A 12,498-nucleotide genomic window follows, 5' to 3' on the forward strand; every position below is an offset into this window, starting at 1 on the left:
CCTCTCCGTTAATCAGCTATCAGTTTAACTAATCAAACACTCAAAGAAAACTTATTTTATTCAAGATTGTATGATACAACTACCAGCACTCAAATACCCTCTGGTCACGCAACATCGATTGTATTTTAATAAAGCAACACAATTCATGATGCTCCAAATTGATTGTATAATAATTGATGCACTATTTGTTTTGATTGAAAATCTTTTGTGAAAATAATTTTTTGTTTTTTCCAGTATTAATTAGTATTAGAAAAAAATAAATTAAAGGAAAATTATCTTTAATCAACAGAGAATCTTATTAAATATATGACTAATTTATAAGAGATTATTGTGTTTGACATGTCTATAAATTTATTTCATTTATTAGTGAAATCTTGATGTGACATATTGCTAATGGAGGGTGTAAAGTGGGGGATTTGCATAAGATCCTATTGAATGTATTCTCACAACAACAACAAAAATTTAGACTTTTATTTTTTATATCTACTACATGACCTTTATTCGGATTAAAAATAAAAATAAATAAAAATAAAAAATAAAAAGAAGGAGAAGATGGGAGGAGAGTCTAACTCTAAAAATCCAAGCACTATTCATTAATACCCACTTCAGGAATTTGGGCCCTTTAATCTACTAGTCCTCCAGAGGCTTAGGCAGAACCAACTCTCTTATAACCTAACCAAACCAAACCAATGCATCTATGGTCTTCCATATCTTTGAAGATTGAAATCCTGATGAGGGCTTCATGACAAGGACTCAAGTGAAACTATTGGCACTACTTATCAGAGGGTGATCCAAAGCAGTACAACCTTGCAGGTGGAGCTTCTTGGCCATAACCCACTACGGGAGTGGCGACACCATGTGGGATGGACGAGTGAACTGAACTATGAGCAAAAGATCATGACAAAAGAGGTGGGCTGACTACATATTTGAGTAATCAATTCCTATATGCCAGGCCATACGCCCATACCTGCCTGATGCACTAGAGATTTTACCAATTTAGTTAACTTATGATACCCCAAATTATGTGGAATAGTTTCCATAAATAAGAAAATGCTAGAAATCTTACCAATTTAGTTAACTTATGATACCCCAAATTATGTTGAATGAGTTCCATAAATGGGCATTGTGCATTCGTGTGTTGAGTGACTTGAGTCCCACATTGGGTGTAACACAACACATGAATTGTGATAGTTCGGATTATGTGAACTAGATTGTGTTGTGGTAAGGTGTCTTTACTCTTTAGTCCCATGTATGGGTGGTGTCTCCAAGTTCACAGCATGTCTGCCAAGTCCAGTTAGCCCACAGCCTGGATGTCATCGAATGGACAATTCCAACAAAATTTGATCGTAACTTGACTAATTTTTTTGGAGTATAAGCGCATATATAGTTAACGTTTTCCTAACTGGAACCCACGTCTTGTCTTGAAGTTAAGAGAACGCAGTTTTACAAACATTTTTCTGTGATCATAAGACTCTAGAATCAAAGAAATGTGGTAAAGAGAGATAAATAAATAAATAAAAAGTTGGCAAAAAAAAAAATACTACTTTGTAAAATATTTCAGTCACATACCAAATATTCTCAGCAAAAAATTTAAAACTTCGTCCTGCAAGTTCGTACACAATAACAATAGGTAATTTTCTCTGTATTTCAATGTAAAAATAAAGGAAAAGAAAAAAATAAACAAAATCCTTAATAACAAATTTCTGGGATCTGCAATACTCATCATTAAATTTGAGAGTATTTCTTTTGAGTTTAATAGCAAATACAAGAGCCCTTACATTTAAGAATTACTAACATGCTAATAAGCAAACTTCTAATGCAGTTATAGGAATATCTGAAGCATAATCATACATTTCAAAACAATACTGGCCACATACAACTTTTTGGCATCAATATTGTACCAGGAAACATATATTAAAATTTTAGAAAAATTTACTTGAGACATGTTCACTGATACACCTGAGCTCATACATTACTAAAACAACCAACAGACAGACCCAAGAGACAAAAGAATTGGAACTGGAATTGGAGGAAAGAATCACATGAGCTCCCTTGCTAGCCTCACTGGTTTTTCCTTAAGAAAAGCCACATCGCCATTTGGTGTGGTCAGGAGATGATGATTTTGCTCCCCTTCACTCTCTACTGATGCAGATGATACAACCGATTCTGACCCATCATCATCTGTATTGACATAATATTTTTGATCAACGGAGAGAGAGAGACCTCAACACTAACACATGTAATAGGAAAATCAAATCTCTGAATTTAGTGCTTTCTGCTGAACAATTAAGCAGTCACTGTCAAGACATTCCTAGAACTTCTTAGATGGGGACTCCAGATAACTAATTATAGATGCAACTGCAGGGATTGGATGGTTCCAGCTTCTAACTTCTAAGAGCCTAAAAAATCATTTTCACTGGATATCCTAACAGTCCAGAGTTCAAAATTTAAAGAAACAACACCCAAGCCTTACCCATATGTTTTGGATCAACTATGGATCTAGTTAGCGACTTAGACTAGGTCACATTTATTCTATTTCGCCATTCTATTCTATTCTATTCAAAGTCATACTTTTTAGTACTTCATGCATTGACATACCATTTTTTACTACTACTATTAATATTATTCTTGGTCTTCCTACCTTTTTTAATTCTCTCAACTTGAACAACTCACTCTTTCTCATTGGTGCAATAATTGCTCTCCTCTGAACATGATCTAACCATTTCAAGCGACTCTCCCTCATCTTTTCATCAACAGGGGTCGCCCCAATCTTTAATTTCCTCATTTCTAATCATATCTTTCCTTCTACACTTATCCATCTTAAAATTCTCATTTGAACTACACTTATTTTATAAATACATTGTGCTTAACAGCCCAATATTCAGTACTATAGATCATAGCTAGTCTTATAGAAGTCTTATAAAATTTTCTTTAAATTTATAGATATTCTATGATCAAACAATACTCTTGATGCACTTCTCCACTTTATCCACCTTTCTCTTATCCTAGGGTTCACATATTCTTCAATATCTTCATCTTTATGAATTATTGATCCATAACTTAACCATCTTTTTGTAACTTGATAAAGTTCAACCAATGCTAATTAAGCATGCGATCCTGGGGAATATCAATGATTTAACTAACCTTTTCACCTCATATTTTACACGTTAAAAAAACATAAAAGATTAAAAAGAACATCTACCTTTCATTTCCATTTTTCGACAAAATGAACACAAAACATATAGAAATATATGGTTATTCAATTACACACAGTGACTCTGTTATACCAGATTTTGTATTTTTGGATACCCAATGACAGTAATATTCTTTCAAGAAGAAAATACTTTCAAGCATCTGAGGTAATTAGTCTTGCAAAAATGGTTGTCTAAATAGACTTACCAGAATATACTGGATGATCGGGAAGATGTCTCACTGCTGTAACTTGGATGCTTTCAGGCAGAAGACAATTGCAGAAAGAACCTGAAACTTCAACCAGATATCCAATCAGATTAAGGAAAAGCCAATCATATGTTCGCCAAAATATCCATTTGCAGTACCAATAATTGTAAGCAGCTCTTCTGTTCACACCCTTTGAAAACCCTATATAACCAATCTACCCAAAGGTGTGAAACTGCCAAAAATATATGGACCCTGGAGAGATCTGATGTAGCTGATAATATAGAAATAATAAAGTATGACATAATGGAAAAATAGTGATTGATCAGGTGTTTAATCATATGACCAGGTAAACGTGGAACTATGTTCATACGCATAGTCTAGAAGCTATGTTGAACTTCAAGGTAGATTCTCAGTAATGTAAATACGTAGGCAGAGAGATCTCTTACCTAATCGGGCAAGCCGATTAACCCATCCTGGTATAGACTTTCCGGTTAGCTGCAGAGAAACTTCATCTGTGAAGTGGTTGCAGTTCTTGGCAATCAAATGATAGGTGTCCCCGTGATATTTTGCAGAAAGGTGCTCCATGAATGACCGGAACTCTGAACGAGACATATCAGTGCTGCCCAACAACACTGACCGTCTGAAGATGAAGCCAGGGCAACTTTTTGGTTCCACCTCAAACACCCCACTGGAAGAGTACTCATGTGCTCCAAAGCCATACTCCAAACCATGCACTGTCCATCAAATTTCAGAGACAACTTTTTATGGTTGGCACACCATAGAATTGAAAATACAAAAGCTTCACACCTAGAATCCTCAACAACTACCCATATACAATATCATTTGATAATATCCTAAGATCAAAAACCCCTCATACATGAGTGATCTTATAAGATACCTGCCTGTAAGTCACAAATGGGAGAGAATTGATCAATTGAAGCAGGAATATACACTTTCCTGGAAAAGAGGTCATTTATATTATAACTACTACAGCTATTTAGTGCATGACATTTGTCAGGAAAAGATCCAACAATGAAATAAGCCCAAGCATAACCAGTTTAACTAAGTATTTTGGTAGAATGAAAGACCACGTATGCATATGTGCCTATAATATCCCCAAAAAAAGAATTAGCGCATGGTACAAGTAAGTTTGTTGACCTAATTATCCACTAAAGAACCACTGAAAAAAAACTGCACCAGTTAGACTCAAATCAAATGGGTTGATGCTTAACAACAGTAATTCATGCAAATTTTCAAAAAATTTAAACTAGAGGACGCATATAATCTAAACTCACTTTTGTTGTTGCAGATTTGAGTTTATCAATCTTGAATTTTTCATTTAATATCTATATAGACATGAATCGTGTGTCTAGCCAGATGCAACCAATAAGTGACGTAGAACAAGTTTCCTTGGAATTTGTCGAAAAGTATGATCATAAAAAATCTACGCAAACGGCATGCAGTCATAATGTTCATTCCATTGACCCTTACTTTCATGCCTAGATTTAGTTCTTTTTTTTTAAATATTTAATTTCATTAATATTAGTCTTTCAGTGAATTAGTTGGAATATTATATTATTTTTACTTATATTTTTTTTTTTAAAGAAAAGCTGTCAAGAAGAGTTCCCAAACTAGTTTTATCATAGTGGAATACAATATTTCTCTGATTCTAAAATTTTTGTTTGATTATAGATTTCTAATTCTTGAATATTAAAGAGGTTCATTAAGGTAGAACAAGAGCCTGTTGCGTTTCTGTTTTGCATTAAGTGGTATCATAGCTGTTCAGCAATCTAGTACAGCGAACAATGAGGGCAAGTACAACTAGCATATTGATGAAGATCAAGCCCTTTCAGCCAGGGATGGCAATGGGCAGGTTTTTTGGGTGATCCCATTCCCCGCCTAACCCCACTCAAAAGGCCCCATGCCCTATCCCACATCAAGTGGCAACAGGGTTTTCTATCCCTGGCACCCTGGCATGCAGGGATTTTTAAAAACCCATCCCACCCTGTTGTGGCCTGCCCTACCCACCCTGCTGGTATATGCAAATTTTCAAAAAACCACATTCATTTCTCTCTTTTCCACAAGAACAAGATATAATACTATCTCCAAGCACAAAAATTTGTAATAATAATAACAGAAAATTCACCTACTCCATCACCCAAAAATAAAGACCAAACATAGGAAACTAGGAGAGCATAGCAGTACAAATCAAATTCCCAAAATACAGAGCACCATGAACTAAGGGCACTAACCAATTGATTCAAATGGAGAAAATTAAAATCAAACTGACAAGAACAATGAGAACTTGGAGAAGAGAGGAGAAACCCTACTATTGTCATTGAAGTGAGGACATGGGGATTGGAAATTGGATTCTCACAATCCTTTGAGGAGCGACAATCATGATTGTCATATTATTGAGTCGGTCATTATCACTCTTCATTGGAAATGAAATAAGAAAAAAGATGTTGTGTGGAGGAACAGCAAATCAAAAACATGCAAGAAGGAAAGTTGTTGGAGATGATGTTGGTGTTTGTTGGGGTTAGGGAAGTCCTGTATTGAGAAGTGAGGAGTTAAGTGCCACAGTCAAGTGAGTGTTTGGTGGGGCCTGGCTGGGCCCACCATTTTGAGGTGTTCTTTTGTCTCCCCAAAATCGGGGTGGAGAAAATGGGGGGAGAAAGAGGGGCTTAGATGGAAATTTACCTATCTGCCCCTCTCCTATCCCAACATTAGTTTTTTTTTTTTTTTTTTTTCAATGTAACATGAAGTCCCCTATAGTGTTGTCCAAAGTTCTATTGGATTCTCACCATTCTCTATTTTCTACAAGAAGGTTCCAAAGCATGCACTTGACTTAGTAAAATTGATTAAAGTTGTTGGTCCGAGAGTAACAGCAATCAATAGAGCAGAACAACTTCATTCAGGTCAGGCAGAGATCAAAAATAAACTTAACAATGCTAGCCAATAACCTTAAGCTAGGACAAGATTTAGCCTAGTACATTTACATTTTACATTAAAAAATAACCTTAAATTACCCATGAATCCACCAAAAGACTAACTTAATAGAATATAATAAGCTAAAACAAATTTAGGAATGAAAACAAGAAACGATAGACAACATCCTATTTGCTAGATTTTTTATAATCACACTTCTGGGGAAATGCCTAGAACAGCCATTCTACATTAGTCCTAACACATACTTTTAATCATAGCCGGCAAAAGTTGTGCATAGCAATGCAAACATGAAGCTTCAAGATTTATCCAAAGTAAACCAATTATAAAGCGCAATATCTTCCACTCACCATTTGAAGCAGTTGTTTCTATTTCTAGTGCAATCATTTTGCAGAATACAGCTTTTTATAGCATATTCATAACTATTACAGCATAAGACAAGGAAATGTAATGGCAATAACATTGTGAGTTTGTGACCTTGTCATACAATCCCATAATTATCTATTTGCAATTTTTGCAGCATTGAAGTTTGAAATAACTAAGGCTATAAACAAGCCAAGTATTAAAAGTTCAGGCTTGTTCATTTGGTTTTATTTTGAACACGAGCCGAACTCGAGCTTATTACCAAACAAGATTACATATTCAAGCTTGGTTCATTTCCTTGTTGAACAAGTTTGAGCTTGTTTACAAGCTACTTGATTAACTTCCCAAATATAGTCAAAACTTGACAAAAATTTTGTTATCCTTCCAAAATCTATGAATTTTTACTATAGATTGTTTATATTATCAACAAACTACAAATAGTAATTTGATATCATATGAACCTATTTACAAATTTACACAATTCAATCTCAAGTCTATATAAGTATATTTTTAGACAAGTATACATATGAAAATATAATATTATTATATACAGTCAAATTGATCATCATGTTACTATTATATACGGTTAAATCGATCATCATGTTCACCAACTTGTTCACGAACACATTATAATGTATGAGCTTGGCTCGTTTAATAGCCGATCCTAAAATTGGGCAAAACAAGCCTTTTTGTCAAGCCGAGCTCGAGCTGTTCACAATAAGCTTAATTCATTTACAGCCCTAGACTTCAAATAAGTAAGAAGCTAAGCAACAAAATGCAATGGGTTGGAAATTCATATACCTTCGATACCGGAATGGAAGATCCCGAGGCCGAACCAGTAAAGGTAGTTGTTAATGGGAGTGAGATCATAGACATTGAGGTACAACAAAGCCTGGTTTTTGGTTTCATCGCTCTCATCCTTTTCCCTGCTTGAGCTCGAGCTAGAGCTCAACGGGAACAACCGCATTTTTTTTACCAAATTGCCACTCCCTCAACACCCAATTTTTGCATACATATGTATATAATATTTACACTCACAAGCTCATCATCTTCAACACCAATCCAAACACCCTATAAAACCAAACAACAACAACAACAAAAAGTTACAGAATTAAGAGAAACCCTAAAGATGTGTTTGGCTGCTGAGAAAGCAACGAAATTGTAGAAGAGAAAAGAGTGGAAGTTCCAACTAAATATCTGGCACGCCAATTTAAGAAGAAAGCTACAGTTTCTTTTTTGGAAAAAAAAAAATGTTAAATTCTCGGGAAACAAACATGGTTTAAGAGTGAGTGAGTTTAGTATATAAAGATATGAGGAGCGGTGGAAGGGAAAGGTGGATCGGAGGTAAAGGAATGAGAATTGGAGGGAAAATGTTTTACCTGAGTCTGACAATGAGATCGGATTTGGATTGGGAGCGAGCGAGCAATTCAGAGCTTTTGCTAGTTTTGCTTTATTGGGAAAGTGAGAGAGAATTCCAGGGAAATTGTGGGATTTTCAATTTCAATGGAATCTGTTTCTTTCTGTTCGTACACTGTTGGGACTGGGATTTATTAAAAATTATTAATACTTTGAAAGTTTTTTCTTTATTTATTCAGAGCACACGGACACCGGTTTTTGACTTATGCCAATGCCCCTTGCTTTTCTGCCATATCACGAGTCTACCCCTTCCTTTTTTTGTTTTCCATTTTTGAGAAGAAGATAGCATACCCCTTCATGTTGGTTGACTTATTTTTTCCATTTTTTAGATTTTTTTTTAAGTAAAATATCATTTTTGTCCCAAACTATCACAAAAGTTCTTTTTTCGTTTCTAAAAATTCAAAAGTTCTATTTTTGTCTCTAAACTTTTCTAAAACTTTTCTAAATGTATTGATTTTCGTCTCTTAATCTGTTTTTGTTAACTTATGTTTTATGTGGTCTAATAAAGTGTTGATTTGATATCTGACTTGGATTAAAATTATTTTGTTTAAAAAATTATGAACACGTGGCAAATAATTATAGGTACATGTGGGAATCATTTTTTAAAAGCCCAAAACTACCCTCAATTGACCCTCAAAATATTCTACACTTTTCATAAATTAAAAAAAAAAAAATTATTTAGTCAAAAAACCGGAGTATATACTTATTTGAAAATTTTGGTCCAAATTCATATATAAATATATATATATATAAACAAAAACGATATTCAAAATCAGGTTAGACAATAGGAAAGAGAAATTAAAGGCAACAAATAATGACATCGTCACTCTCTTATACAACACTAATAAGAGTTAGAGCAGCTCTATTAAATCGCAAAGGCACACTACCAAAGAAAATAAAATAAAAACTCTCATAAATCAAATTAATATCATCAAGTATCCATACAAACTCCAGAGGGTAGATAATGTCCAAGTTTAGGAGATCTATCAATTCAGCAAACATGCACTCCACAACAATTTTAAAGAAACTATTTTTTTTTTTTTTTTTGATAAACAACAATTTTAAAGAAACTACTTAACAAAACAGTAGTGCTTTCCTCATGATAGATTTCGAACTCCACGGTATATATATCCAATTCTTTCCTTATTCATTTACATGTTATTAGGGTTTTTTTATAGCATTTTTTGGTGTGTTATGAGAAGTTAAGCTCATCCCATAAGAGAAGTTGAATCAAGCTCACCTTAAGGAGAATCAAAGTGCCTCTAAGTCAAGAGGCCTTTAACTAATGAATTTGGATGCAGTTTTCTACTAAATGTTTATTTACTTATTTGGTAAAATCTGATTATATTTATTTATTATGATTATTATTATTTGAAATGAAAATGGTAGTAGATTTTGTTTATTCAAAATAAGGTTTACAATAGGAAAGAGAAAAAATGCCATTCTTCATTCCTCTTTGCAGCACTAACTAGAGCTAGAGTAGCTCTATTACATCACATTCACAAAGGCACACTTAGAGCATTCTCATCAACAATTGTAAAAATTTTAGCATTTACAATCTCAAAATACTACTTTTGCAATTTTAACACCTCATTTTACAATATACCAAACATCAAACATTCTATTTTTTTTACAACTTCATTTAAATATTCTTTCTTTAATATTTTTATTCATTTTTTTAAATTATTTCTCACTCTCCCTCTGTCTCTCTCTCCCCCTATCTCTCCACCTTTCTCAACCCACAGCACAACTTACACCCAAGGCTAGCCACTACCAGCCACCACCGTAGCCCAACCTCACCCCAATACCAACAGCCACAATAGCCACCACAAAACCCACCACCCACCCACCCCGATCTCAACCCTCTGTCTCTCTTTCTCAACCCAAATATTCTTAGCACCGTCAGCACCACACTACCAACAGTCACCACAAAACCCACCACCCATACCACAACCACCACTAACAAAAAAAGAAAAAACAAATCACAACAAAAGGAAACCTCCACATCCACCCACAACCACCACATCCACTCACCACCACAAACCATAGCAAAAAAAAAAAAAAACCTCCACCATCGCCGCCACCAGCAAACCCACCAGCAGACCCATCACGCCAAACCAAAACCCATAAGACACAGACACCACTTCCCTTCTCGTCATCATCTTCTTCCACAGTGCGGCTTGACGTCCTCCTTCACACTGTAAGTCAAATCAAGACCCACCCCAACCAAATTAAGACCTAAAATCCCAAAACCAAATCAAGACCTAAAATCAAATCAAAAATTTGATAGCATGTCGTTTTGTGTCGGCCTTGCATGATTGGAACCCAAATGGACCCAAGAAGAACCACGTAGAAAAAAAAAAAAAAAAAAAAAAAAAAAGGAGAGAGAGAGAGAGAAAAAAAAAGAAAAAAAGAAAAAGAACAAACCTCCATCACCGCCACCAGACCACAACCATCGGACCCACGATCCATGACCACAATCATCAGACCACAGCCATCAGCAGCCCACAATCACCGAAGCACAATCATCAGCGGAGCACACTCATCGGCAAACCACATCAGCGAACTACAGAGAGAGAAGAGAGAAGAAAGAAGTGAGAGAGGAAACAGAAAGATAGAAGAGAGAGAGAGAGTCATTGAGGTGAATAAAAAAAAAATTTCTTTTACAATCCAACTATAGTGCGATCTCAAATATGAGATTGTACTGTAGTTGAATCTTACAAATTTTAAGATTTAGCAGCTTTAATGTAGAGGTGTTTTTATCCCAAAAATGCTCAAAAATAGCATTTTTAGCATTTAAGAGCTTTAATGTGAATGCTCTAACAAATGATACATAAAAAAAAAAAAAAAAATCTTGCAAATCAAATTAATATCTTCAAGTGCTCAAGCAACCTCTAAAGGGCCGTCTAAGTTTAAGAGATCCACTATTTCACTAAACGCACATTCTACAACAATGTAAGAGAAACGATCTTCCTAACAAAATAGCAGTACCTTCCTCATAACAGATGTTTTAGTCCACAATACATCCAATTCTTTCCTTGTTCATTCCCACCACATTGTACTTTAATCCTTGTTCATTCCCACCACATTGTACTTTAATTTATAATAAAAAATTTGAGGTTTTTAAAAATTGTACAAAAATCTCCAAAACTAGCTTCTTCTTTTTTTCTTTTTTTTTTTTGGAAATAAACTAACTTTTATTTTTTTACTTCAAATTTATAAAATAAGTTACCAAAAATGATAGGATACCAAATAGATGTTGTTAGATTTTTTTTTTAATGCCCATAAGTCTGTTCTCCAAAAAAAAAAAACTGCCCCATGATCATGATCATGATTTATGGTTTCTTCATTTAACTAATGCTAACTTGTTAGTGACTATAAACACTTGCTCCACATCCTTGACACTTCCTTGCAAATCATGATCATGAGTTTGATACTCAACATACTTAAGGGTTTTTTTTTTTTTTTTTTCCTTTCTTTATTTAAATTTATAAGCTGCTTAATTTTCTAATCCAAATAGACCAATTTTGTGTTTTAGGTTTCTTTTTTCTTTTAAATGAAGAAACCATAAATGTAACATTTCAGATATAATTATATCAATTTCTTTTTTGAGGATTTGGATTTGGATTTGGTATAAGTTAGATAAAAAGTTATGAGTAGTTTAAGAAACATAAAATCTTGGATTGTTTTGTCACAAGTGATCCACACCGATCATTTTTTTATTTTTTGGAGATAGGATGAGTGAGAAGTTGGTGGGAGTGGCAATTCGGAACTTTCATATATAAAAAAGGCCCGTAAGAATACTATTGCTGACAATAATACAAGGTACATATGGCTGACATTCCGGATTTTAGCAGGTCCCGCTCTAGGACAGAATGTAGCATACTCTATAATAACTTTATAGCAGGATATTCACGATTAAGAAAAAAAATACCATTGCAGTTACTTTCATTCATGGTACATTCGTCAACTCAAATATTAATCTTCTTTGAAAGCTCTGTGAATCTTTGTCATTGTTCATGATTAATAAGTAGTTTTGACTTCACAAGTGTCGGCCAATTTTTTACCTACTATATAACTAAACTTACAATTAATGTAGCAGAAAACATGGTGTGAGCTGTCAATGTTTTGCTAGAAACTGAAGATTGGGAACCACAAACTTGTATTGAAATTTTAGCAATCCCTTCAAGATTTTGTCAGGTTAAAACTATACCTACTAGTTTGCGGCTTCAAATTGGTATTGAAGAAAGGAAAAAAAAAAAAAAAAAATCATTAGCAGGAATTTGCATAATCTAATAATGAGAAACTGTGACCAGCTCATGTTCGGCCTGAGTCAATTGGATGTGACAGGAGAACAAACTAGGGAACAAAATA

At 34.3% G+C, this 12,498-nt stretch overlaps 1 protein-coding gene across 2 annotated transcripts; it reads right to left on the bottom strand.

The window, feature by feature from the left end:
- Positions 1 to 1,689: 1,689 nt before the first annotated feature.
- LOC115971451 (deSI-like protein At4g17486) lies at positions 1,690 to 8,266 on the bottom strand. 2 transcript variants are annotated; one of them, XM_031091374.1, is made up of 5 exons: positions 8,088 to 8,266; positions 7,510 to 7,779; positions 3,846 to 4,133; positions 3,400 to 3,486; positions 1,690 to 2,181 (listed from the first exon to the last, which is right to left on the bottom strand). In XM_031091374.1, the coding sequence occupies exons 2-5, from the start codon at positions 7,673 to 7,675 to the stop codon at positions 2,039 to 2,041; spliced, it is 684 nt and encodes a 227-aa protein (XP_030947234.1). In that variant the 5' UTR covers positions 7,676 to 7,779; positions 8,088 to 8,266; the 3' UTR covers positions 1,690 to 2,038. The 2 variants fall into 2 exon arrangements, with proteins under 2 accessions (XP_030947234.1, XP_030947236.1); XM_031091376.1 differs by having other exon boundaries at positions 3,400 to 3,480; positions 8,088 to 8,265.
- Between the last annotated feature and the right edge of the window lie 4,232 nt (positions 8,267 to 12,498).

The sequence above is a fragment of the Quercus lobata genome, chromosome 12 (genome assembly GCF_001633185.2).
Source record: "Quercus lobata isolate SW786 chromosome 12, ValleyOak3.0 Primary Assembly, whole genome shotgun sequence".
In the NCBI taxonomy this organism is placed as follows: domain Eukaryota; kingdom Viridiplantae; phylum Streptophyta; class Magnoliopsida; order Fagales; family Fagaceae; genus Quercus; species Quercus lobata.